We start from the raw sequence: 25,742 nt of genomic DNA on the forward strand, positions 1-25,742 counted from the left end.
AACTGGTTGTTCCCTATCCAGAATGATGTGAATACAGTCAAATTCCTCACCTCTGGCAACTTCCCCCCACTGGTTTGGCCTGTCCCCTGCCATCACAACATGAGCAGAAAATACTCTGTCACATGGCATCCATGACTGTGTACTGCAGGTGGAAATCACCAGTTCCAGGTGATGTGGGTTTTCAGGTAAGTTGTTTGATCTCACGAGGTGTGAAGATTGATGATGGATCGAACAGAGATGTGGGAGTATAGCTGATATCCATAGACAGGCAGGTGATAGATGTTTGCTGATGGGGGATGATACATGGTATTTATTGTGCTAACATTGTAACAATCAATTCAAGTGTCAAGCTCTGGGGGAACATGGTGGCTGATGTCAAGACCATCATGACTTCCTTCACCTTGGTCAGTCAATTCCAAGTATCCCTGTAATAGAATGTTTGTTAGTTAGTGAATCAGTGGGTCTATCAAAGCTTACCTTGTCTCTGAAAATTGGCCAATCCATGGTGGTGGGAGCAATGGAAGAGGGAAGAAACTGGATTGAGGCACACAAGATATCATTTGATCATCATATATCAAATGGAGGGTAAATAGTACATTTGAGGCACTACATAGCCACATTTTTGAATGTGTGAATGGCAGAGCTACTGCAAGGTGATCAGCTAATGTTCGTAAATAAAATGTGCAGGCCTCACCTTTCATTTCTGAGTCATCAGTTATGCACTATCTACTGGACCCATAAGGCCATCCTTGCTGTCATTCACACCTGACTCTGCATATCTGTCACCAGCATTGCAATCTGATGAGCCATCAAATTCACTTGATGAGTTGCGAAACACAGCATTGCACTTCCTCTTCAAGTTGATCAAGCTGGGTGTTCATAGTCTGAAATGTCATAATATCCTCATTGTATGCCTCATGGCTGAAGGCTAGGAAGTTCTCTGCATCATCTATTTCCACTGCATGATCCAGATCCACATCACCTTGTCCATCCCCCAGATACTCCCCATACTTCTTATGGTCAGCTTGATAGATATATTTCATAAAATTGCTGTAGTGCTCAGCTTCCCTGAGCTCCCAGGCTGACGACAGCGCTCAATAGCACCTAGTCTCATGACCTGCATGTTTCATCAAGACTGCCTCTTTTATCACCACATCTGGAAGGTCATTGATACTGTTGTGAAAAAGGAATTTCCACTGTGATGCAATGAATTAGGATTCCATGATGTTAGAAAGAGCAAGGGAGTAATACATCTCTAGCATTGTTCAGGTGAATAACTCCTGCTCCCCCTCTCAGAGACTTCCTCACAAAGCAGAGCTCCAAAGCCTCCCCAATGTCTGGCTTGGGATAAGGTGAAAACTTTATGCAAGCAATCTTTGCAGTCTGTGGACCCCTCCCTGTGGTTCTCTCTGGGGCCATAGTGGTGTTGGGAGTGTCCTCAGGGCTGCCAGGTGACAATGGAGCAATGCTTGAGGGCAGGGGGGAGGAAAGCTGACTGCTGAGTGGGGCTGGATAAGTGCTGCATGAAAGAGGTGATGAGGGCTGAGTGCTACATGGGGAGGACCCAAGGGGTTTGCAAAAACTGGATTGCATTGATACAGGAGTCATGGGGGGTTCAGCTTGAATCATAAGAGGCAGTACTTCCTTGATCTGTGGCTGGCTCTGGTGGGCAATTGCAGAGGTGCAAGTTGGTCAGAGTTTGAAGGACTTAGCAAAATTTCTACACTCATGAGCCACAGACTGGTCATGGAGTCTGTCTGTCTTCGAGTTACAATGGCAGAGACAGGATACATACTGCCAGAACTGGCTCATATCTCAGAAGTTCCAAATCCTGGAAGGTTCATATCGATGATATTGACTCAGGTTTCTACTTACAAGAGTTCTAGATATCAGTGTCCAAACATAGCTTGCAAAGTGTTCTTCGAGACCCATGATATGTTGATCCAGCATATCAGGACGTGTTATCCACTCATTCCATTTCATTCCTTGATAGCACAAGATGCTCGTCTAGCTTCATTTGGTTGATCTTCGCACTCAAGGGCTAGGTACCATGAACAGTCAGGGTATACTTTTCGGGAATGAACTAAATACATTCAAGCAGTTTCACAATGGTCCTTTAAACCAAGAGCAAGAGATCAATGTGTACTATCCATTTCAGTCTCAGGCAGAATGGTCTTTAGCCAAGTTTCTCATGGAGAACCTCACACAAACTCAGATCAAGAGATTCCTTGCTTTGCCCTGGGTACTACCAGTTTTACCTCAATAAAACCATATCTCACTTATTTTCCTTAGTTCCATGATAATCCCTAGCCATCCTTTACTTCAGTAGAAGAATTGCATGGGTGGATGGATACCCTTCCCTCAGGGCCAAAGTGGTGGAGTACTGTTCTAGAAGTCAAACGTTACAAAACAACTGATTCTATCCAGCTGATTTGGTGTGATGCAGAGGAGGTTGCAAGGTCCTTGTTTGGAAACCCTATCTTTGGTGCCAATATGATGTTTGACCCTATTCTGATCACCAATGCTCTTGGACAGGAGTACAGTGAATGGTTCTCAGCATGCAAAGCCCATCACATCCAAGTATGTTCATAGAGCGATACAACTTCACTACAGAAACTAACAATGGTCTTCTGTTAGGATTCCCTTCCGGAGGGTGCCACAATTGTACCTATTCTTGCTGCATCTGACAAGACTCCTGTGACAAGGATGACTGGAGGACTAGAAATGCATCCCCTCTTAATCAGTATCAGCAATATTCCAGGGAACATCCACATGGCAGCCACCTCACATTCATGATGATGTGTCACATTCATGCCAATACCAAAGTTTGATGTCCCTAAGGGAATCCAAACAATCCTGCAAATGCACATCTGGCACAAATGTGTTGATATTGTCACTGCAGGCCTGAAATGTGTTGCAGAGATTGGAACCATGATGCCAGACCCCCATGGATACTAATGCTATTGTTTCACACCACTAGTGGCATGGACTGCTCACCTCCCTGAACAGCTAATGATTGCATGCATCTCCAAAAGTGCTTCCCCTGTCATGGAAGCAACCCATAAGCAGTTCAGCAACAGTCACTCCCATTCATCTCGTACAGGCAATCTCACTCTCCAGCACATCAAACAAGTTGCATGGGGTACTCACCTGTGGAATAATCTGAGCTGCTTTCAAAGAGAGGTGAAGATGATACAGCTTAGCAGTGTCCACCTTCCATTTTGGAGAAACTGGCCATTTGCAGACCCCTCCATCTTCCTTCTGCCCAAAATCCTTCATACATGCCACAAGTTTTTCTTCAACCATGTCCTCTCATGGTGTAGAGAGTTACTTGAGGATGACCTCAATGTGCAATTCAAGTGTCACTACAAATGCATTGCAGTGAGGCACTTTGTGGGTGGTGTTTCACACATCAAGCAAATGACAGGCAGAGAACACTATGACATCCAGCATACCATTGTTCCCATGATTGCTGGTTGTGTACCTCCATGGTTCCTCCATGCCATACATGCTATTATCAGTTTCATATACCAGGCACAGAGTCCCATACACACAGATGTTTCCATGAAGGAAATGGAATCATCACTTCAGGAGTTCCATGTGCACAAGGATGCCATTATTGAGGCAAATGCCAGAAAGACAAGATCAGCTGGTACCAAAAATGACTTCCACATTCCAAAGTTGGAGCTTTTTCACAGCTTTGCAGCAGCAATTCATAATAACGGTGGACTAATACAATATACTGCAGATGTCAGCAAACACCTTCTTATCACCCATTGCAAGCGTCCATTCGAACATACTAATAAGAATAAAGACTTCATGGAACAAGTCATCCAATTACTTGATTGCAAAGAATCTATGCAGCAGTTTGATGTATACTCATTGATACACTCAAGTAACATACCCCTCATCAATGCTGTTTCCATGGAAGAGGAAGAAATTGCTGCAACAGATCCAACATTCACATGGGTAGGGCATGTCCTACCTGAGGAGCAATGGCAACTCCATGGTCCCCACCCAGTCTGCAATTACTTTGCTTATGGCATTCTCACCAATCATACTCAAACTGCCCTCCATGTCATGTCACATTCAGATGAAACTAATCTGTTGCTGAACAACATCACTGAACAATATCAGCTCCCCTACTTTCAAGACTGTTATTTAGAATTTCTTCAATTGCATTCCCTTGACCTCCAGTTTGACATTTGTACTTCTGATCACATTGCTGTGTGGCATAAGCTCCATGTTCAGCTGCACTCCACATTCCATGATTCTATGATTCTTCCAAGTCAAGTTGTTCAGGCATTGCACCCCTCTCAGGATTTCCCATATGGAATCTATGATATTGTTTTAATCAGCCCCTCAAATGACAGTGCATAGCTTTCACATGTGCATTGATCTGTATTAATACATGTACCACATACAGCTGCCAGTTATGTTGCACAAGTTCACACTATTTTCCAGCCTTGTGCATGTCCACACTCCAAGGTCAAAACCCCTCCATATCTCAACCATCCCCTTGTTCATCTACAGCCCTTCCATGTTATTGCCACCCCACAGCAGCAACCTGAGCTGCAGATGTGGACCCTGGAAAGGTGCTTCTCCCATATGGAGGAAGGTGGAGAGATGTGAGAGGGACTGGTCATGCCCATTACTTGGATCTCACATGCACTAGAGCTTGTCCCCATTTTTGGTTCTGAAAAGGTGCTGCCTAGCATATCATCTGCTACATCACAAGAGCTTTACCACCACTTTTTCCTCAATCACTTCACAGACAAAGAGATATTCAACACATTCCATGGGGGGGCTCATTTTGCTAGTAATTCTGATGGGGTAGCATAGTAGGTACACTATGATGTATTAGAATCCTACAAACCATGATCAGTTTGACTGCATCTGGATAAGATCACTGTCATAATCATAGTAATTGTTATCACTAGTACCATTATCATGTTAGGTAGACAATCTCTGTCCTCCAGATGGACTTTTGACCAATCAGATGCATTTCTCACATGGAATGTAAGTATTGTAAATGATTAGGCACCGGTAATCCAAGCGGCCCACTTGTTCGAACTGCAGATGTGGTTCCTTAACCATTAATGTATTAACCAGATTTGAGTCTTGGCAGGCTTCCCAGATATGCCCGGGCATGCCTTTCGCATCAGAGGGGCTACAGTGCTTTTACTTCAGGGGGTTCCACCTGACATCATCACTACTCAAGGCAGATAGAAGTCCCAAGCATTTTTAGATTATTGGTGTCAAATCAGTAGCATTCTCCCTCTGTTCATCTCTTCTGCTGCTGATTTCACCCATCTCCTTCCCCTTGATACAGTGATAGACAATTTCGCTCGTCGTACCAACTTGCGCACATCGCTTCTCGCTCTTAAATTCGTCATACCTACGATGCGCATGCACAGTATTTTCGACTGGTCGGGATGTTATTGTTGTGGTTCTGATCTCAGCTCCGGTGTGTAGGGTGGCTCGAGGCCACTTTAGTTGTGAGCTTAGCTCTGTCTTGGTCGGTCTTGTGGCCTCTTCTCGTCTCCTTCCACTCGCCCGCTCTTACACGCTCAGAAAGCCGCACCGCATCTTTCCGCGCACTCATTTTTTCGATTCCTTTCTTCATCTGATCACGTGACTCCCTTTTCTTCATCTCAACCGCTTCTTGGTCACGTGATCTACTTTCAGTGCCATCTCGGCATCTCGGCACGATCGCTCGAGTCGGCCTGGTGTCACGCGGCTTTCCCCCAACACACTAGATCACACTCACCTTGTGATCTACGAAGTATATTCTCTTCTACGTCTTTCTCTAGACTCTACCTCAGATTCTACATCTTCTCGTATCACTTCTCTATCACTGTCACTTTCGATTCACCTAGCTACGAAAGGTGGGTAAGTCCGTGGAAAGGATTACATCATCATGTTATCCACGACGCGACTCATGCAATTGCGAACTTCTTGCTAAATGAATGGCCTAGCACTCGGTATCTTCTATGCGGACACTGCCTGCACGGAATATGTACCAAAAAGTGGAAAGACGGTGGACAGAACCACGATAACACCAACGATGCCCCCCCGCAATGGCTAAAAATGTTGAACCAATGAGATGAGTTCAGGTTACATACTGTCGCACTTTTTTCGACAACCGCACCTTTTCGGCACACTGCTCTGATTGAACGTTCACACTCCAACATCACATCAAACCCCTCTTGCCTGATTGGCGTAACGGCCTTATTTTTCTGGTGCACCCCTACCTGTCGAAACTGCAACCTAAAAGGTTTAGTGCGCACGCACATAACGAAACTGCGGCCTAAAAGGTTTAGGTATGTACATCCCTTTGTCACCGTCATCGGAGGAGACGATCCTCCGTGTCTGGGTCCCCAGCCCTGTAATGGTACTCACACGTTTGAGGTGAACTTTGTCATCTTCATCATCACTATCAAGCAGACAGTTCTTTCCAGACAAAAGCTTCTCCCACACCGGTCAACGAGCGTCTAGGAGTAGTGCGTGTAGAGTGAAATCTTATTCAAATAACAGGAAAGAGGAATTGACGGTCCCTCAGCTCAACCATTCGCGTGTGTAGCGCCATAGTCGAGAGGGAACGACTGTTTCCCATGAAGTTTTTGGTCCGTCTACGAGAGACTATTGAGCACCTAAATCAACCTATGATATCTGCGAACCGCCGGGGCTCACTCAACATACGTGTTTGACTCAGACAAATTTCCGGTTCAGTTAAGACATGTCAATGCTATTTTGTTAGTAAGTATGACCTATGACTCTCGGAGTCTGACGTCCTCCGAGATCAGTGGGACTAGTACTAAAGAGAAGGAGGTAAGGGAAAAACGAAAATCTCGGTCCTCCGCGGAGAACATATAACAGCTATGTACACTTTCCCGCCCTTCTTTCTTCTCATTCATCAGCTCTTGAATCGCTCCTCTCCCCCATTGACCTCAAAGTTTGTGCAACTCGTCTCCTCCAAACATGACCACTTCCATGTCATGGCTAGATCTCTGGCTGGCTGGTACTGCCATTTATCTCATTAAATGCATCGTATCAAAGAAGAACACACACCCCTTCCCCCCAGGCCCAAAACCCCTTCCCCTCCTCGGTAACCTTCTGGACATGCCTTTCGAAAAACAGTGGCTTGCATTCTCTGATTGGGCTGAGAAGTTCGGTGAGTATATCCTTCACACCTTTGGTCCTCGAAATCTCATCATTACCTTTACAGGTACCATGATATACTTGAAGATATTTGGCCAACATATCATTGTCCTCGACTCTGCAAATGCTGCCGTCGAAGTGCTTGAAAAGAACAGCTCAATCTATTCTGACCGTCCCGTCTTTCCCATGGGTGGCGAGCTAGTTGGATGGAAGGAAGGCCTTGTCCTCATGCCCTATGGAGACAAGTTCCGCGAACACCGCCGGAACTTCCACCGTGTCCTTGGCAACCGCGCTGCTGTTTCTGTATACCATCCTATCGAGGAGGCGGAGACCCATAAGTTTTTGCAACGCGTCCTGGCCAAGCCTGCTGACTTGAATGCCTACCTGCGCATGCACATTAAATGTGATATGCCTTGCTTTTGTCCTGTCTTAACTTTCGCTTCAGGACTGCAGGGGCTATTATTTTGCGTATTTCACATGGGTATTGTATCCAGGAAGGTGGTGATCCTCTCGTGGACCTTGCTGGGAAGGTCTTAGATGACTTCGCCCAATACACTGCTGTAGGTACCTTCATGGTCGATAGGATCCCTGCTCGTGAGTCATCATCCAAGTATGCAAGTATGGTCAATTGACTTGTTTTTCCAGTGGCGTATCTTCCAGAGTGGTTCCCTGGTGCTGGCTTCAAACGCAAAGCAAGAGAGTCGCGTGTAGAGCTCCACGATATGTTTAACCAGTCATTCGAGTTTGTCAAGGAGCAGATGGTAAATCAACCGATAGAGAGATGCCATTGACCTCACTTACTATGCCAACCAGGCTGCTGGAGTTGCTCGTAAATCAGTCGCCTCAGACCTGTTGGAACGCAAAACATCGACTGAAGAAGAGCACGGTATCAAGTGGTCAGCTGGGGTGATGTTTGCCGGTACATTATCAGTGGCTTCCGCATTGTTATAGTGCTTACACCCTGATGTTACAGGCGGTACAGATACAGTAAGTGACATATTTCATGCGTAGGGCAAACGGACAGACATTCCGCAGACTGTTGCTGCGAACCTCGCATTCTTCTTGGCCATGACACTCTACCCGGAAGCTCAAAAGAAAGCTCAGGCAGAGATAGATGCCGTTATTGGTTCTGACCGTCTCCCCACTCTTGCAGATCGTGAATCTCTGCCTTATGTTGATGCTCTTGCCAAAGAAGTCCTCCGTTGGCATGTTGTCGTTCCCGTCGGTACGTCTCACTAATGATCTCACTGCCAATACCATTGATTTTGTTTAGTATTACGTTGCTCGACTGTTGACGACATTCATAACGGCTACTATATTCCCAAAGGAACTCTGGTGGCAAGCAATGTCTAGTACGTCTTCCATCGCAGGCGGCCACCGCCCACAATAATGAAACATGGCCTTCTCCATAGTCGCATGCTGCATGATCCCTTGACCTACCCCGATCCCATGGAATTTAATCCCGATCGCTTCCTTCCCGGGGAGGGTAAGTCATTACAAACTGATCCGCGCAACATGTGCTTCGGCTTTGGGCGACGGTGAGATCGGTCAGATAACTCGGTTTTCATTCGCTTGCTTACGTCGTCTCTTCTAGCATCTGTCCTGGTCGGTGTCGTCTCTGCGCAGCTTTCTGTGGTTAAACGAAGGTTAATGAATGAATTTGAAATACCTACAGGCATGCACCTTGCCGACACTTCGGTGTGGATCATGGTAGCCATGTCACTTGCTATCTTTGATATCTCGAAGGTGGTTGAGAACGGACTTGAGGTCATTCCGGAAATTAATCCCATGAGTGGTGCCATCAGGTTAGTATGCGTCTTTTTTTCCCACAAGTTTCTGTATCTGATGATCCCTTTTTTCCGTAGTCACCCCAAGCCATTCAAGTGTTCAATCAGAGCCCGATCTGCGAAGGCTACTGAGCTCATCCAACAGGATCCTCACTACTGATTTTCAGGACGGCGTGTGTCTGAGAGGCAATCGTACTGTCCGTTACGGGTGAAGCCCATCTATACATTCATTCATGGATACGTCGGTTCGGTTCGCAGGTTGACTTGAGTGGCTAGGTGGCTGTAGAATATGCGGGTATTGGTTAACGAATAATGAAATAAACGATAGGCACCAAAGAGTATCATTCCTGTCGTCCACGGTATCTGCTGTAGTTGTACATTCCTTTGTCACCTTAGAGCTTGGACTACCAGTTCCAATTCCAATTGTCATCATCATCGTCAAAGGAGATGGCCCTCCTGCGTTTGGCTCCCTGACCCCGCTACGGCGCCGGTCTTGTCCTTGACAGAGTCAGGTACCATTACGCGTCCGATCCGAACTGTGTCATTATCGTCATCATCGTCAAGGAGACTGTTCGTCCTTAGAGTCCCCGTGTCCCTATTTGCACTCACGTTAGAGTAGGGAGCGCGAGGGGACGATATTGGATTTGAAGTGGGCGAGAGGGCGGACACTGTAGATGGGGATGGAGAGAGCGCAGATATAATGGAGTGTGAAACATCTGCAAGTAAGACAGATGCGCGTTTCTGACCCTTGGTAAGCCTGTTTTTCGACAGGGGAAACAGTCGAGTCAGTCTACATTGCTGAGAGAGCAGACACAAGAGTAGAGACCAAAGAAGAAAGCGAAGAAACAGAACTGCGCAGATGATTAAGCATCGAAAACGAGAAAACTTACGTATCAGCACCTTGGATTTCTCCCAGTTTCTTCCCCACGCTTCCCATCCATGATGAGACTGGATTGCCAACGCTTGCGCCCATCGTGAGCGAGCCCAGCCCAGGGACTGATGACGGTGGCGGAAGCGCAGGTGCCAGCGTAGTGCGTCGTGATTGTTTATCTGCCGTAGTATTCGTAGGGATTGAAGGTGACGTGGCGGTCTGCCTCAGTACGGGAGCTGCAGAACTCAAATATTGCACCTGGGAAGGTGCAGTCTGCGACTATGGTTGTGCTTAGGAATTCGTGGCCCAAGTCGATACCTGTCACTAGATTAACAGGTGTCGGAGGGTCCTTCGGAAGCGATCGGGCAGGCCGTCTATGCAGGCTGCCACTTCTTCGAATTGTAGAGATTGCGTCGGTGCTGCTCGACCGTACGGCGTCGACGTGGGTGCTCCCATTTGCAACTTCAGCCTCGCAAACTAAGGACATTGAGCTCATTGAGAAACGGCCTACTGCTGAATCCGGATAAAGCACCCGCCGAAGAGGAACTGCTTCCGTCCTGAAAATGTGTGGCAATATGTTGTGATGATTCCGTGTTGGTACCTCCTCCCAGATCACTAAGTCCAAGAGTGATCCTGCGAACGCCTTCTTTGATTCCATCCAGGGCCGTGCTTCCAAGAACAGCGTTCGTACTAGACGTAGAGACCAGATTCTCGTATCCACTACCTGCCATTGGCAGAGTGCGATTGATGATTCGTTCCCACTTGCGTTTCACTGGAAGGAGACGGTGTCAGCATACCGTTTACACATGCAAGTTGTGGTAGTCAAGAGACGATAACGATGAAGGAGTCGCCTACACTACAATGCGACGCTAGAGCACTCACGTTCTGCAAGTTCATTCTCGTGAACAGCCAGCTGCTCACGTAGTTCGAGACATTTTCGTTCTTTTTGCGCGATGAAGTGCAACAGATCAGCGTGCCTGGTTTCAATGAAGGTGTGAGTTGTAGGGCCACAGGAACGCACGCATTAAATCGCGACCAGAGTTAATGATACAACGAAAGCAAAGGCTGCCAGCATCCTTTGTCGGCTCTCGGATAGAAGCGAACAGGTAGGCAATATTAAACTTTTAAAAGACTCACTTCTCGATGAGCGTCAGTGGCTCTCTCTCCTTGGCGTCAACCCCGTCCGGCGAGCTTACACTCACCCCGCAGGGGCGCGAGCAAGGGCTTATTGCGAGGCTCGCCCTCTCCCCACCTCCATTTTCATCTTCAAGTAATTCACTGCGAGTGGATGGACTAGGCGTCGAGTTCAGCCCAGCTCGGCTAGAACTTGGTCGATGTCTTTGCCCACCCCTTTCCCAAGGTGAGGGTGAAGAGGGTGTAAAGTACGCTATAGAAGATTGTCTCCTCTTAGCTTTTATACTAGCGGGGGTGATAGTTCCATGGCCGCTCTCTTTCACCGGTGGGGCGGGAGATGTAGTATACCACGAGTCGTCCCGGCACTCGCTTTGCACCGAGACAGATTCAATCGAAGAGTTCCTCGCAGCTCTTGGTGCTCTGATTGCCTTTAGTCGTATGCGCGTCGTCGTGATGTTTCCAGCAGTAGAAACCGGCGAGGTTGGTGGAGACGGAAGGGCAGTGCACGCATTAGATGTCTCCGTAGATGAATGAGTGCCAGGTGCAGTCATGGACGTCGTTGAGCTGGCTGTTTTGCAGTGGTAGACAGACGATGACGGCAGGACTCCGCGACTATTACTCTAACGATTCTCAGCAAAAAAGACTTCGCTTGTCGCAGTCTCGTGTTCGACGCTGAAGCGGACAGCTGACAACGGTGGACTTGAACCAGGTTGGTAGTGTTGCCAGTAGTAATCGACCGGCCTGCAGCCGTTGGCAACTTTCCAAATTCCGGGTAGCAACGGGACTCCAACATGAGTGTTCAACCGGAACCTTTCTCAACTGCGTCTCCCTCAGTAGGCCGCAGCATCGCCCCACCGGACGGGCAGAAATTTTAATGGACAGATCCTGCTTGTCGTCAGCCCCTCGCGAACCAGTGTGCGGTCGCGTAGCATTGGTACACAGCGTTCATCAAGGGCCCATCTTCGTGAGTGTTCAGTGGGCATTTAATTGTTCCCATGTCAGTTCCTAATACATCGAGGTATCTTACGGAGGCCACATAGCCCCCGCATCTCACTTTGCGAGCCTTCAAACTTGCATCACATAGTTATAAGGATGCGACAATCCTGTGATCGGATCGGAAGCGTGGCTGCGAATGAGAGTCTCATTGCGATCAAGGTTTCTTCTGTCCCAGAGCCAGCACTAGGCGGTGGTTGGTAAATGTTTCCTTTGCTTTGGACAAGAACAGCTGTCCATGTGATGAAACACTGCATAAACCAGCGATCAATCATCTGCGTCAGGTCCATCACACTATGACATTGTGGCGGCGGTGCTGTGGTCTGCTCGATGGCTAAGTAGGTTCACTTTCCGGACATCAACGAACCTGTGCCCCTTTCGAAATGGATGATCTCTATAAATGTGGATGCCTCTACGTTGAACCGGATCCAACTACCCTTCCCTTCTCTTTCAAGCGTTGATCGCTATTATGTTCACCACCGACGAGTTCCCCCCGCAGCCAATCTCCTCCCTCACTGCAGAGCTCGTGGGGAGTCTCAAAGAGCGCACGCAGGAAGTGCTCTCGTACCTCGTCAAGACCAACTCTATTTCAGCATACTTTAACGACGCGGACTCTCTTTCCGACTTCCGGAACGTGCTCGGTCTGACGACCCAAGGACAGCTGGACAGTGACCTATTGTCTAAACCCGATGAGCTGTTGGGGGCCTACCACGACAATGTCTCGCTGACCGAGTACAGCGATTATCAGCCCTTTATTTCCCGCTTCTTCGAAGAGCCATGCAAGGCATCTGCTGTCGAGAATCTCATGGCTCCCGGGATGCCCTTTTTTATTGTTCACTCCACTGGCACATCCGGCGCAATACCCAAGAGCTATCCTAAGTATCGTCACCCAGAGCACATGTCTACATCCACATCACACGTGATGAAGGCATCTAACCCTGTGAGCAAGAATGGGGGGAAGAACTGCATAGTGTATTCTCTCGTTAGCCGCCAAGTGGTTACTGCGTTGAACGTTGATGGCGAAGTGGACCGGTGCATGCCTGTCTGCATTATGTCTACGGGAACCGTCCGTATGTTTAATGATATGGTAAATGTGCTCCATCATGAGTCTCGAGCTTTGAAATGAACGTTTCGTCAGGTTGTCGACAGGGACCCCTTTTACCAAACGCTAAAGCGTGGGTTACATCCATCCATCTTAGTGTGTTGACTGACCCGTCTTGCAGTCCCAAATAATTCTTCACCGCTAGCAGTCTCGTACATTCCTGATTACAGGTCAATGTTGTTTGTGCATGCGCTATTTGCCGTGCAGGAGCGCCAACTTGAGTTGATTAACGCCATGTTCACAACTGTACTTCGCGACTTCTGCCACACTATCGGAAACAACTGGAACACCATCCTCGATTGCATCGAGACAGGCAAAGTCCCGGATTTGGAGGGCATTGATCATGTAAGGGAAAGCCTTGAGGTGGGTGAAGATTTTTATTTTTATGTATTGCTATCCCGCGCGAAACCGTTGCTTAATACACGACTGTCATACAGCGCTACTTTAAAGCCGACCCGAAACGGACCGCCGAGCTACGGGCTATTGAGACAAATGCACCAGGATGGTTCACCAAGGTCTGGCCTGGTTTGCACACCGCCTTCGCTATCTCGAGCGGGCCGTTCGTCATGCCTGTCCCTGAGGTCAGCCATGGCGCTATGAGTTGATTTACTTGGGTATTGATTTTAAAAAATTCACGCAGATTCGGAAGTACATTGGGCCAGACATTCCATTGAACACTCTTGGAATTACCTGCAGTGAAGCCTTTCTGGCTCTTCCGTATGATCAACGAGACCCGAGTCTGTACAAGGTAGTGGGGTCTGATGAGATCATTGAATTTTTGCCCGAGGACGCTCCCGAAGAGTCGCGAAATGTGATCCAAACAGTGCGCGTCGAGTCCTCTTTGCATGAATAGAAGCTGACTGTCATCGTTGCTATAGTGGAAGGTCGAAGTTGGGAAGAGATACGAAGTCATTCTAACGACTAGAGATGGTTTGTGGCGGTTCCGTTTGAACGATATTGTGGAAGTTGTTGGTTTTGATCCTCGTGACGGACAACCCATCATTCACTATGTCCAAGTACGCGTAGATTTACTTTCTTGAAAGTCCTTTCCGCTCACTCAAGTTTTCCAGCGCCGAGAGTAGGCTCATAGCACTTTTATACTAGCGATGGTTGTGCTGACACCTTTCTTCACCCAGTGGTGGCTTACGGATTGCTAATGAACTAACCACCGAGGATCAACTTCGTCAGGTGGTACTGTCTGCATCCGAGTTACTTGGGAATGTCTCCGAGTTCTGCGCCGCTGCGGATTATCGGAAGACTCTTCCGCGATATGCTTTCTTTGCCGAATTGCAGGGCGATATTCGTGAGTGTCTCGCGCCACTCTTCTGATTCCAGATGTTCCTGACAGAGCGTCCGATTAAAGCCACTTCTGTATCAAGTGCAGTCACCCAAGTGCAAGCCGCCCTTTTCGAGCAGAACGACAACTACCGCACAGAAACTCTCGCTGGTAAAATTGGCACTCCTGTGATCCGTGTGGTGCGACAAGGCACATTTGGCGAATACAGAGAATGGAAGGTTCGCAAGGACAATATTGCTGCAGGACAGATCAAAGTGCCAACTGTGGTATTTAATCACGAAGTATTGGAGTTCCTGGAGGAGAGGGTGATCGAAGAATTCTCAGTACTTACTACTGCAACATCTTGAGCCTCATTAGTGCAATGGACTTGGAACACCTAGGTAGCAACTTATTCGTTATATAACAATCGTCTCAGTTATCTTGAAGGTCTCTCTTCCTTCGGAGTGGGAAATAGCCAAGCTGTAAAATCTTTGTGTGAATTGGTAGGGCATTTCAAAGGTGGATACTTCGGGAAGCTTCAGGTTGACCTAGTTCTCCATGCAAGTCACTTCCTCAGTAGGAACGCTCTGTCGGATGTATTTTGTCCCCGGTGAGTAATTCGGCACTGTCTAGGAGCCGGTGTGAAGTTAAGTAGGAAACAGCGAGTCCATCTATGCGGTATCACATGTCCAGTCTACCAGAGGCACGACATGATGTTCAGTGATGTGATGATCCTCCACCATCCTTCTCTGCTTCACTAATAAAGTGCTTGATACTGTCGAACCTACCCCGTTAGAAAACCCACGCTCTAGTCACCGACGAGAGGTGCATAATGCGAAAAGACTTACAATTCTTCTTCCTCTCTAAATCGGTTGATTTTACCAAATAGCTGCCAGTGAGCAATGTGTGGAAATGACGGTCAGGTTATATGACGCACTTCGATGCAGCTTTTATGGGAGTAGCTTCGTTTACTCTCTGGGATATGGTCTTTCCAGCTGCGCTGGCATCCTTCTTGCCGCCCAAGGAACAGTAGGTGAGAAGACCGGTTGCAACGAGTGTACCAACACTGAGGTACTCAGTTTTGATGGCACGACCGAAGATGACGCTATATGGACAGGTGGGCTGGGTCATCGACGAGCATGGCAAGCAATAAGGGACTTACTAGGACATGACAGTGGAGAACGGACACTGGTTCGGTTTGTTGAGGAAAAACCCACTAGTGCGACTCGGAGCCGGGAAGTTCCGGGTATTAGTGACCTCTCTTTTTTGTTGACCCCCCCTGAGTGAGTCTCTGCTAATACACAAGGGCGTCGCGCACATAGTAGTTCGGCGCCGAGTTCACTGGCGACGTGGCCAGTGTGTTCGTTTAGATGCGCTCATTTTATCGTTCGTTCTCTCAACTCTCTGCTGTTCACAAAGGCAATGCTTTCGAGCGTCGATCCCAGCAGCTCCTGCAGGATCACTTCTCCATGCTCCTCCGTCGTGTTGGCGGCAAATCAGATGGAGGAATAGATCTCTTAGGCTGGTGGTGGCTTCCTCTTTTCCCTGCGGATGCGATGCCCCAAGGTGACGCGTCCCAAACGTACCCAGATACTTCTCGTCGACGTCTACGTGTCCTTGCACAGTGCAAGGCGGAGAAGAAGAAATTTGGCCCCAATTATGTTCGAGAAATGGAGGGTGTTTGGCATACTCATGCATACCCTCCTGCACCGCGCTTTACATCATTCCTCCAACCACTTACTGGACCTGGTTCACATTCACATACGGCTGCAGTGGATGCGCAACTCCACAAACAGAGTTTCGAGGAACACCCACATCGATGTGTAGCTGTTTTGATATCCGAGAGTCCCTTCACTAAGAGCACACTTCGCAGCGCACTCTCTTCTACCGTTCCATTTTTACTCCTCCACCTCCCACCTCCCTACGTCGCGCATGCATTTCCTGACAATCTGTCAGACTCTACCAGTGGATCGTCCGCGGCACCACCCCCGCTTATAGGCGCTGCTTATCCTAACCCTCCACTTGTGCAGCTTATCGCGCCTTTGGAAATCAGATGGGAGAGACCAAACCGGCCCATCAATGGACTGTCACCGGAGATGGTATCTGAGGGAAGCGGGCGACCTGGCCTCTGGTTGGGCATTCAACGAATTGCTAGTTGGACTACCGACCAGCTCGCGGACATGTAACAGTACAACTCAGTTGGTTAGTCCCGTGGTAGACGTGCCCACTGTCAGTATGTGCTCCCCTTGCTGCGAATTCGTGGCATGTGAGTGCCCTATTCAATGTCCCCTTGAGATAGCCTAATATACTCACTTCCAGGACCACGTTGAGACGCCTTTCACGCCTGGATCCCAACCCAGTGGGAATAGCACTAATCACCCTCTTTGGAAGAAAATGTGCGGTGCTGAAGTGGAGTTTCATGCAAATTCGGGAGAGCATCACACTCGATTACCCTGGTCGCGGCGGGAACCAAATTTGAGGGTCCCCCCAGAGTAACCGACAGCCCCGTTTTTCTACTGTGAGTTCTAGTTTGGATGCTCTTTGCTACTAAGCTCACCCACTCTAAAGCCTGCCTCTGTTCACCTAGTTTGCACTACAACCATATGTAGTATGTCATCTCGGCAATGCTGACATGCGAGCAACTCAACGTGCGTTACCGGAGGTCACGATTGAAATAATAGCGGTTTATGAAAATTTACACCTTGCGGCAAGCCTATCAGGGCATGCCATGAAGAATCTGTTGGAAAGTTTCCCCCATCCGACTGCGTGAATGCCCTATTCATTACAAGATTTTACGGCCCAAGATTTCCAAAATCGTATTCAACAAGTTTACGCAGGTACATATTGAAATTTATCCTGAACACCAGTGCGCCGCACGCTTTCCTATGGCTTTGCGTTCACACAGACAGCATGTTTCATGCCCAACTAACAGACCAGAACCCCGTTACTATTCCCAATACAGTTATCTGTTCATGGTGGAGGTGGAGGTCAGCTTTGTTCCGGTTTGAACCCGAATTGAACAACATACTGAGGTTGACCGATGCCGAGTCGGTGCCGCCGTTGCCATTTCCGCATACGCAGTCCAGATTAGTTCCGGAGAGGTAGCAGTTTTCACAGGTATCTGCATAGTTTCCGCTGTGCGCGTAAATGAATGGAGGGAGGGAGGGTAAGTCACCCGCACTCCAGCTCGAGTTCCAATTCCTTACTTCGCGGAAACGCACTGCAACGCTCCATGGTCATTCGTGACGCATTGATTCACGTCGATGCTTGTGGACTGGTCACTGCCACTTTCCGTTCGACAGGTCGCGAAGAATTCAGTGTTTTCCAGGTAATAGTTGTAACAAGAGGCAGCGAAGTCCCCAGCAGTACACAGGGTAGCTGCAGCCACAAAAGAGAGTGAAACGACGAGGAGCCGCATGGTGTCTTGAACTGTGTTCCAAGTCGAACGAGACCTTTATATCCTCTTGCCCCCCCTTCCCCTTCCTCCGGTCGGCTGTTCTGTAACCTGTGAGAAACTCTATTTATACCCTTGCTTCTTTGATGTCTGATGTCGAGCCCGGATTTCAGGGAATAATAGTTTCCAGTTGCAGCTGGGCAGCATTCCAACTAGCTGTAACAAGTATCACGACTTACGATTGGTATACCTCTTCCATGCAAGTGCTGAGTCACTGCCATTCTGAAACATCGCGTACATATATTGTACATGGTGATCGAACGGCTTTACGCTCGAAATGAACCGCTAGTACTCGATATGTCAGGTCCTTGGACTGGTCATGTGGCCGTCCAGCTCTGAATCAGAAATTATGGAAACACTAACTCTTGATTGACTTTTTTAATTTTCTGTGAATGCCTCGTGCAGGTCCCATGGATTAGCCAGGAAACTATTTTACTTACCGTCTGCAGGTAACTTATACTATTCCTTGAACACTGTAGCCGGATTCCCTTGTTCCTGTTCTGGCACCAAGCATGCTTCCAGTACGGTGAGCATCCATGTTGTATGACAAGAACAAGGTTTCGGGTACCAACCTCCCTCTCTGTTAGTCAACCCCCCTGACTGTATATCAGTTGACCTCAGCGTAATAGCCAGCAACTTGGCAAGAGCGTCGCGTAGTTCGGCGACGAGTTCACATTTGCAGTGTATCTATTCAGATACGCTTCCTTTATTGTTCGTTCTCTCAACTGTCTACTGTTTACGAAGGGAATGCTTTCGGACGTCGATCGCGGCAGCTCCTGCAGGATTTATATGGTGTAACATCTGCAATTTATTCCCGCGCGTTTTTCCCAGCTGGCCGCTCTGTGCTGCACATTTGGGTACCCTTGCCTGCACTTTGTACCCTATCGCTTTTTTTTTCTACCAGACATTACCAGCCTCCTCATGATTGCAACGCTAGCGACATAAAGATCACCATCTCGGTCGAGCTTGATCTACATCATGAAGATAACTGTATTACTGCTAAGGTCATGGATTGGGCACCAGACGCGAAACGTTGCGAAATCTTTCAAATCTTCAATTTTTTTCACTTGGCCCCAGCTACATCCTCGTTATGTTTTATTACAATAAGAAGTGACAAATTGAGTGTAGCAGAAATAACACGACTGGAAGGGGCTCCCAGATCCTACAGAGTAGGGTTGGTTTGCTGGTGAGGTTTCCCCTGATGATGGCAATGTTTCATGTTGCACAGCTTCCACAACCTCTTCATGGCTGCAGAGACATTTTTGCAGTGTCCCTTTTTGCACGCGCTGTCCCACGATTCCGACAGGACTTCCAATAATTTTTCTAATCCTACGTGGCAATGACTTGGTTTAGATGCAGATCTATACTGTTTGGTTGAGTGAATTTCCATGTCATGTTCTGCAACCACTAAATTTGTGACAGCAAGCAAGAGAGAAACAAAAAAATAAAGCGGGAATGAAAATAAAATCGCAATGCGCAGTACATAACACGTGGGAATAAATGTGTAGGTGTAGATGTTATGCCATGTAGGATCATTTTTCTATGCTCCTCCGTCGTGTCAGATGGGGAGTAATTCTCTTAGGCTGTTAGTGGATTCCTCTTTGCGCTGCAGATGCGATGCCCCAGGGTAATGCGTCGCAAACGTATGCGGATAGTTTACCTCGCCGACGTTTGCGCGTCCTTTCACAGTGCAAGGCGGGGGAGAAGAAATTTGGCTCTAATTACGTCCGAGAATTCAAGGATACTGGACCTAGATGCGCCACTCCACGAACAAAGTTTCGAGGAACACCCACATCGATTTGTAGCTCTTTGGATATTCGAGAGACTCTTCACTAAGAGTTCACTCTGCAGCATACTCATTACCGTTCCATTTTTACTCCTTTATTCCCTCCTTATGTCGTGTACGCATTTACTGATCTTTTGTCAGACTCTATCAGTGGATCATCCACGGCACCACCTCCGCTTATAGGCGTTGCTTATCCTAACCCTCCTCTCGTCCAGCCCATAGCCTTAGCTCCTTTGGAAATCAGACGGAAGAGTCCAAATTGGCTAATCATGGCTTTCGTCAGAGATGGTATCCGAGGGGCGCGGGCGATCTGACCTCTGTTTGGACGGTCGAAGAATCGCTAGCTGGTCCGCACACCAACTTGCGGACCTGTAGCGGTGCAACTCAGCTGGTCCATCCCAGACGTGTCAGTGCTTTGCCGAGAATTCGTGGCGTCCTATTACATGTCCCTCCAGGATAAACTCATATGTTAATCCCTGGACCATACGCGTTTCGCGCTTGGATCCGAAGCTAACTGAGCGGGCAGACAGAACGAATTACCCTCTCTGGAATCACGGCAGGAACCAAATTTGAAAGTACTGCACTCCTCCCCCAGAGTAACCCAGCCCTGTACTTCTACTGTGAGCTGTAGTCTGCATGGTCTTCGCTGCGAAGCTCACTCACTCTAAAACCTGCCTCAACTTGCGTTGTTTGTAGTGCAACCGTGTAGTATAACGATCTCGGCAATGTGGACATACGAATAGTCTACGTTACCGGAGATCACGATTGAAATAACATTGGTTCACGAAAATTTACACCTTGCAGCAAGCCTATCAGGGCATGCCATGAAGAGTTTGTTGGAAAGTCCTTCCCATTCGATTGCCATAAATATTCGCTCATGTGTTTTTTTTGCCCAAGATCCCCAAAGTCATATTCAACTAGTTTACATAGGTACACATTGAAATTCTTCCTTCACACCACCATGCCGCGCGCTTTCTACGGCTTTGCGTTCACACAGACAATATACTTCATGCACAGATCAGAACCCCGTTACTATTGGTCAGACAATTATCTGTTCGTGGTGGAGTTGTTTTTCAGCTTTGTAATAGGTTTGAACTAGATCAAACAACGTACTCAAGTTGACCGAAGACGAGTCGGTGCCAGCCGTTGCCATTGCCGCATGTGCAGTCCAGATCAGTTCCAGAGAGGTAGCAGTTTTCACAGGAAGCTGAGTAGCCTCCGCTGTATACGTAAATTAGTGGAGGGCGTAAATCATCCGCGCTCCACTAATAACTTACCTCGAGGAAACGCACTCCAACGCCCCAGATCTATTCACGACGCAGTTATCCTAAGTCGATGCTCGTGGACTGGTCACTGCCACTGTCGGTCCGACAGGTCGCGAAGAATTCGGTATTTTCCAGGTAATAGCTGAAGCAGCTGGCACCGAAGTTCTGAGCAGCACACAGGGTAGCTGCAGCCGCAAGTGAGAGTGAAACGATGAGGAACCGCATAGTTTCTTGCAGACTGTTCCAACCCAGACGAGACCTTTATATCCTCTCCCCCCCTCCCTCCCCTCCTTACCCTGGTCAGCTGTTCCGTGACCTATGAGAAATTCTAATTATATCCTTGCGATTCTGATGCAGTCACATGCATATAGAGCTCAGATTCTGGGGGTAACGATTTCCAGTTGCGGCTGGGCGTTCCGTACTAGCTGTTGTGTAGTGAATATCGTGACTGACGAGTGGTATGCCTCTTCGGTGGAAGTGCGGAGTCACCGCCAATTTGAAACATCTCGTACGTACATTTTGCACGGTGATCGAACGGCTTACATTTAAAATGGGCGCCTGATACCAGGTCATGAAAGCACAAAGTTCTCGATGGCTATTTTTATTTCTTGTGAATACCTTGTGCAAGTACCATGGGTTGCGGTGATATCGTTCGTTTCCGAAGGGTGGGTATGGAGCACCCGTTTTCGGGTTAACTTTCTTGTTTAGACTTAGGACCTCACATATCAGGTCTCGTGGGGAGGAAGTGGGGATATACCAAATCTTCCCCCCCGGGAAACTTCCGATTCTCGGACACCATTTTACTTCCCGTCTGCAAATAACTTGTGCTATTCCTCGAGCACCGCGCCCGGTATCCCTTCCTCATGTACTGGCACTGAGAAAGCTTCCAGAACGTTGAGTATCTTTGCTATATGATAAGGGCGAAGTTCCGGGTAGCGATGTCCCTCTCTGTTTGTCGACCCCCTGACTGTGTATTAGGCAAGAGCATTGCGTAGTTGGGCAACGATTTCGCACTTGTAGTGTGTCCATTCAGATGCGCTCATTTTATCGTTCGTTCTCTCGACTGTCTGCTGTTCACAAGGGCAATGCTTGCGAACGTCGATCTCAGCAGCTCCTACAGGATCACTCTCCTGCACCGCGCTTTACGTCATCCCCTCACCGCCTATCGAACCTGGTTCACGTGCACATCTGACAGCGGTGTAGGTGCAACTCCATGAACAAAGCTTCAAGGAACACCCACATCGATGTGTAGCTCTTTTGATATTCGAGAGTCCCTTCATTAAGACCACATTCCGTAGCCCACTCTCTTCTATAGTTCCATTTTACTGCCCTATCTCCCTCCTTGTTTCGTGCACGCATTTCTTGATGCCCTGTCAGACTCTACCAGTGGATCCACCACGGCACCACCTCGGCTTATAGGCGATGCTTATCCTAACCCTCCCCTCGTCCAGTTCATAGCGCCTTTGGAAATCGCATGGGAGAGGCCAAATTGGTTGATCGATGGACTTTCATCGAAGATGGTAGCCGAGGAAAGCTGTCGAGCTGGCCTGTAGTTGAACGGGTCGACGAATTGCTAGCTGGACTACAAGCCAAGTTGCGAACATGTAGCAGTGCAACTCAGCCGGTCCATCCCAGACGTGTCAGTACTTGCTTTGCCGAGAATTCGCGCCATCACGTTCCGTGTCCTTCCAAGATAAACTTATACGTTAATCCCAGGACCATACACTTCTCTGAAAATACTGTCAGAGATGCATTTTGCGCTTGGATCCGAAGCCAACTTCGCGGACAGACATAGCTAACTACCCTCTCTGGGACGGCGGAAGGAACCAAATCTAAACGTGCTATACCCGTCCCTCAGGGTAAGCAACAGCTATGTACTTTTACTGTGAGGGCTAGTCTGAGTGGTCTTTGCTGCGAAGCTCATCCACCCTAAAGCCTGCCTCTACCTACCTCGTTTGTACTGCAACCATATATAGTATGGCGATCTCGGAAGTGCGGACCTACGAATAGCCCCTGTTACCGGAGGTCACAATCAAAATAACAAAGATTCACGAAAATTTACACCTTGCAGTAAGCCTATCAGGCGTGCCATGAAGAATTTGTTAGAAAGTCCTCCCCACTCAACTGCCATAAACGTTCGCCCATCCCGAGATTTTACAGGCCAAGATTTCCAAAATCGTATTCAACAAGTTTACATAGGTACACATTGAAATTCGTCCTGCACACCACCGCGCCGCGCGCTTTCCACGGCTTTGTGTTCACACTGATAAAATGCTTCACGCACAGACCAGAACTCCATTACTATTGGTTAGGCAGTTATCTGTTCATGATGGAGGTGTTTTTCAGCTCTGTATTGTCTTGGACCATATTGAACAACATACTCAAGTTAACCGACGCCGAGTCGGTGCCGCCACTGCCATTGCCGCATGTGCAGTCCAGATCAGTTCCAGAGAGGGAGCAGTCTTCACAGGAAGCTGAGTAGCCTCCGCTGTGTGCGTAAGTTAGTGGGGATAATTCATCCGCACTCCACTGATAACTTACCTCGAGGAAACGCACTCCAACGCCCCAGATCTATTCACGACGCAGTTATTCAAGTCGATGCTCGTGGACTGGTCGCTGCCGCTGTCGGTCCGACAGGTTGCGAAGAATTCGGTATTTTCCAGGTAATAGCTGAAGCAACTGGCATCGAAGTCTTGAGCAGCACACAGGGTAACTGCAGCCACAAGTGAGAGTGAAACGACGAGGAATCGCATGGTTTCTTGCAGACTGTGTTCCAAGCCAAACGAGACCTTTATATCCCCTCGCCCCCTCCTCCTTAATCTGGTCAGCTGTTCCACGACCTGTAAGAAGTTCTAATTATACCCTTGCTTGTCTAATGTAGTCACATATGTATGGATCCCGGATTCTGAGAGTGATGGTTCTAGTTGCGGGTAGGCGCACTGTACTAACTGTTGTGTAGTAAGTACTGTGACTTATGAAGTCACTACCATTCTGAAACACTTCGTACGTACATTGTGCACGGTGACTGAACGGCTCTACCTCTGAAATAAACGCCTCATACTTGTCGGATTCGTGGTGGGCCCCCGGACTAGTCATGCGGCCGACCCAACTCTGAATCAGAAGTCATGGAAGCACAAAGTTCTCAACCGGATATTTTTATCTTCTGTGAATACCTTGCACAACAGAGATTTATTCGTGTTTCAGTACCTGGGCTTGTATGTGGGATAGAACTTGAAACGAAGTACAAAGTATGGTTTAATCGACTAAACTTCAAGTTTAACCCATAAAATGTAACAAAACTTTGAAATTTTTGCTTAGAACCATGCTTGATCATCATATCTCAAGTTGAGTACCACATTAGAAGTCGATTCACATCCACAAAGGTCTGTGGTGTTGTGCAAGCCACATGGATCGGGGTTATATCATCCGTTTCCAAAGGGTGGGCATGGAATATCCATCTTCAGATTATCCTTCCTGTTCGGACCTACATATATCAGACCCTGAGGGAGGAAGTGGGGATATATCAAACCTTCCCCCCCAGGATACTTCTGATTCCCGGTTACCATTTTACTTACCGTCTGCAAATAACTTGTACTACTCCTCGGTCACCGCAGCCGGTGTCCCTTTCTCACGTACTGGCACCAAGCATGCTCAGCATCAGTGTTATGTGACAAGAACATACCGATACATTGGCCAATATTACCCCCCTCCTCCGGAAGGATACTTTGGCAGGACAGTCAAACCTCATACCAGCGCGCCGTAACGTTCTCCAGAATTAACGCAAATTAAGTAAAACTCATAACAGTAATTTCGGCCGGGCGTGTTGCGAGATACCTTCGTCGCTGATTCGGGCCGTGTGTTCTGGTGACCGGTGGCCTCATTAGAACCGTCTGGTCACCAGTCTAGAGGCCGTGCTTGCCACGACCTCAGTGCAGCTGCCTCGTCGTGGGGTGACCAGTTCTTCACGAAGAAAATTAGCGTCGAGCTTTCAACCAAAGGAAATAAATACAGATACTGGTACTAAGGGGTCCACGACCAGGTGTAAACCCGAAGGTCTGCTGACAGAACTGTTAGGTTGGTGAGAAGTTAAGAACACCACAAGGGAAAGTGCCATCAAACTAACAACAACAACAGAAAATCAGATACTGATGACCAGGAAGACCCGAAGGTTCTGCTGATAAAAACCCTTAGGTCAGTTGGCATACCGAGTCATTAATTGTAATTACCGTCAGGTGGGGCGAACGTGAAGGCGAGGGACCACATGATAACTTTGATGTTTGCCAAATATTGAATAGTCAGAAGTTTCATGCCAGGCCAACGATCTTATCACGATTGCATCATCGGGGGGAATGCATCCCCGTAAGTGCGACTGCATTATGGTGACACGAGTTGTATACCATAAGCCCTCCGGGCACTCCTGGATGTTCTTGATCAGCGATGACAAGCACGTACACGAACCACCGTCACCTCCCCATGTCACGTACTTTTCCAGTGCACACACACAGAACCTGTCACTGTAAAGAGCTTCCCACCGATCAGCCACTGGTCACACAACGTCAAGCGCGGGGTAAGCATTGAAAAGGCTGTCGGCGCAGACGAAGTCCATAACAGTGGTGCCGTGAAACCGAAAAATCCAATCCTTCAATTTCATAGCACCACTGTTGAGAGCCACCGTCCAAGTTAACGTCCTAGCAGGGCAAAACACAACGTCCAATAGCAGGGGAGCAGCAGATGGAAAGATGTGCATATCCGTCAACGAGCTACGGTCAACAGTGCCCCATCGAAACATATCCCCCACAAGCCGACTACAAAGAGCTGGGGGGAGAAGGGAAACGTCCGGACCGAGTGTGCTGCGAGAACACGGGAACCGGGCCGCTAGAAACACAAACACCAGGCCAGCAACCTGCGCGGTG

At 48.2% G+C, this 25,742-nt stretch overlaps 10 protein-coding genes across 10 annotated transcripts; 4 read left to right on the forward strand and 6 right to left on the reverse strand.

The window, feature by feature from the left end:
* Nucleotides 1-338: 338 nt before the first annotated feature.
* F5J12DRAFT_783040 (uncharacterized protein) lies at nucleotides 339-1,043 on the reverse strand (the record flags this gene model as incomplete). The annotated part of the gene is made up of 4 exons (XM_051742813.1): nucleotides 339-425; nucleotides 478-534; nucleotides 766-798; nucleotides 849-1,043. The coding sequence occupies 4 exons, from the start codon at nucleotides 1,041-1,043 to the stop codon at nucleotides 339-341; spliced, it is 372 nt and encodes a 123-aa protein (XP_051599748.1).
* Nucleotides 1,044-2,050: 1,007 nt separating this feature from the next.
* Nucleotides 2,051-4,380, forward strand: F5J12DRAFT_783041 (uncharacterized protein; the record flags this gene model as incomplete). Its single annotated transcript, XM_051742814.1, has 4 exons — nucleotides 2,051-2,242; nucleotides 2,428-2,580; nucleotides 2,638-2,743; nucleotides 2,981-4,380. The coding sequence occupies 4 exons, from the start codon at nucleotides 2,051-2,053 to the stop codon at nucleotides 4,378-4,380; spliced, it is 1,851 nt and encodes a 616-aa protein (XP_051599749.1).
* Nucleotides 4,381-6,981: 2,601 nt separating this feature from the next.
* On the forward strand, nucleotides 6,982-9,108 carry F5J12DRAFT_905740 (cytochrome P450; the record flags this gene model as incomplete). Its single annotated transcript, XM_051748705.1, has 11 exons — nucleotides 6,982-7,174; nucleotides 7,229-7,564; nucleotides 7,615-7,755; nucleotides 7,807-7,922; nucleotides 7,975-8,080; nucleotides 8,135-8,148; nucleotides 8,197-8,386; nucleotides 8,435-8,513; nucleotides 8,574-8,699; nucleotides 8,808-8,966; nucleotides 9,027-9,108. 11 exons carry the CDS (start codon nucleotides 6,982-6,984, stop codon nucleotides 9,106-9,108), a joined length of 1,542 nt encoding a protein of 513 aa, XP_051599750.1.
* Nucleotides 9,109-9,386: 278 nt separating this feature from the next.
* Nucleotides 9,387-11,504, reverse strand: F5J12DRAFT_905741 (uncharacterized protein; the record flags this gene model as incomplete). The annotated part of the gene is made up of 7 exons (XM_051748706.1): nucleotides 9,387-9,705; nucleotides 9,839-10,077; nucleotides 10,154-10,296; nucleotides 10,331-10,591; nucleotides 10,702-10,796; nucleotides 10,957-11,238; nucleotides 11,302-11,504. The coding sequence occupies 7 exons, from the start codon at nucleotides 11,502-11,504 to the stop codon at nucleotides 9,387-9,389; spliced, it is 1,542 nt and encodes a 513-aa protein (XP_051599751.1).
* Nucleotides 11,505-12,267: 763 nt separating this feature from the next.
* F5J12DRAFT_113425 (GH3 auxin-responsive promoter) lies at nucleotides 12,268-14,970 on the forward strand. The gene is made up of 9 exons (XM_051737997.1): nucleotides 12,268-13,033; nucleotides 13,085-13,121; nucleotides 13,170-13,411; nucleotides 13,486-13,629; nucleotides 13,689-13,871; nucleotides 13,927-14,064; nucleotides 14,119-14,126; nucleotides 14,185-14,351; nucleotides 14,412-14,970. Exons 1-9 carry the CDS (start codon nucleotides 12,416-12,418, stop codon nucleotides 14,690-14,692), a joined length of 1,818 nt encoding a protein of 605 aa, XP_051599752.1. The 5' UTR covers nucleotides 12,268-12,415; the 3' UTR covers nucleotides 14,693-14,970.
* Nucleotides 14,971-15,041: 71 nt separating this feature from the next.
* F5J12DRAFT_721151 (uncharacterized protein) lies at nucleotides 15,042-15,455 on the reverse strand (the record flags this gene model as incomplete). Its single annotated transcript, XM_051741292.1, has 3 exons — nucleotides 15,042-15,108; nucleotides 15,173-15,187; nucleotides 15,262-15,455. 3 exons carry the CDS (start codon nucleotides 15,453-15,455, stop codon nucleotides 15,042-15,044), a joined length of 276 nt encoding a protein of 91 aa, XP_051599753.1.
* Nucleotides 15,456-15,556: 101 nt separating this feature from the next.
* Nucleotides 15,557-16,961, forward strand: F5J12DRAFT_113447 (uncharacterized protein). Its single transcript, XM_051737998.1, has 3 exons — nucleotides 15,557-16,557; nucleotides 16,685-16,842; nucleotides 16,893-16,961. The coding sequence occupies exon 1, from the start codon at nucleotides 15,695-15,697 to the stop codon at nucleotides 16,508-16,510; it is 816 nt and encodes a 271-aa protein (XP_051599754.1). The 5' UTR covers nucleotides 15,557-15,694; the 3' UTR covers nucleotides 16,511-16,557; nucleotides 16,685-16,842; nucleotides 16,893-16,961.
* A 288-nt stretch (nucleotides 16,962-17,249) lies between these two features.
* F5J12DRAFT_721193 (Cyanovirin-N) lies at nucleotides 17,250-17,742 on the reverse strand (the record flags this gene model as incomplete). The annotated part of the gene is made up of 3 exons (XM_051741297.1): nucleotides 17,250-17,290; nucleotides 17,353-17,459; nucleotides 17,531-17,742. The coding sequence occupies 3 exons, from the start codon at nucleotides 17,740-17,742 to the stop codon at nucleotides 17,250-17,252; spliced, it is 360 nt and encodes a 119-aa protein (XP_051599755.1).
* Nucleotides 17,743-20,486: 2,744 nt separating this feature from the next.
* F5J12DRAFT_927585 (uncharacterized protein) lies at nucleotides 20,487-21,054 on the reverse strand (the record flags this gene model as incomplete). The annotated part of the gene is made up of 4 exons (XM_051749414.1): nucleotides 20,487-20,569; nucleotides 20,678-20,785; nucleotides 20,842-20,871; nucleotides 20,919-21,054. 4 exons carry the CDS (start codon nucleotides 21,052-21,054, stop codon nucleotides 20,487-20,489), a joined length of 357 nt encoding a protein of 118 aa, XP_051599756.1.
* Nucleotides 21,055-22,943: 1,889 nt separating this feature from the next.
* F5J12DRAFT_833400 (Cyanovirin-N) lies at nucleotides 22,944-23,756 on the reverse strand. The gene is made up of 3 exons (XM_051745805.1): nucleotides 23,371-23,756; nucleotides 23,211-23,317; nucleotides 22,944-23,149 (listed from the first exon to the last, which is right to left on the reverse strand). Exons 1-3 carry the CDS (start codon nucleotides 23,580-23,582, stop codon nucleotides 23,106-23,108), a joined length of 363 nt encoding a protein of 120 aa, XP_051599757.1. The 5' UTR covers nucleotides 23,583-23,756; the 3' UTR covers nucleotides 22,944-23,105.
* Between the last annotated feature and the right edge of the window lie 1,986 nt (nucleotides 23,757-25,742).

This window comes from Pisolithus orientalis (assembly GCF_024613125.1).
Source record: "Pisolithus orientalis strain OTSU chromosome Unknown F5J12scaffold_15, whole genome shotgun sequence".
Lineage (NCBI taxonomy): Eukaryota > Fungi > Basidiomycota > Agaricomycetes > Boletales > Pisolithaceae > Pisolithus > Pisolithus orientalis.

What these genes read in the sequence shown, in the direction of transcription:
- F5J12DRAFT_113425 (XM_051737997.1), top strand. Translation starts at nt 12,416, where the DNA reads ATGTTCACCACCGACGAGTTCCCCCCGCAGCCAATCTCCTCCCTCACT. An exon ending in CTTTTACCAAACGCTAAAGC is followed by an intron (nt 13,122 to 13,169) that starts GTGGGTTACATC and finishes CCCGTCTTGCAG; the next exon opens with TCCCAAATAATTCTTCACCG. An exon ending in TCGTCATGCCTGTCCCTGAG is followed by an intron (nt 13,630 to 13,688) that starts GTCAGCCATGGC and finishes AAATTCACGCAG; the next exon opens with ATTCGGAAGTACATTGGGCC.
- F5J12DRAFT_113447 (XM_051737998.1), top strand. Translation starts at nt 15,695, where the DNA reads ATGCGCTCATTTTATCGTTCGTTCTCTCAACTCTCTGCTGTTCACAAA.
- F5J12DRAFT_833400 (XM_051745805.1), bottom strand. Translation starts at nt 23,582, where the DNA reads ATGCGATTCCTCGTCGTTTCACTCTCACTTGTGGCTGCAGTTACCCTG. An exon ending in TTGGAGTGCGTTTCCTCGAG is followed by an intron (nt 23,318 to 23,370) that starts GTAAGTTATCAG and finishes TTACGCACACAG; the next exon opens with CGGAGGCTACTCAGCTTCCT. An exon ending in CTCGGCGTCGGTTAACTTGA is followed by an intron (nt 23,150 to 23,210) that starts GTATGTTGTTCA and finishes CATCATGAACAG; the next exon opens with ATAACTGCCTAACCAATAGT.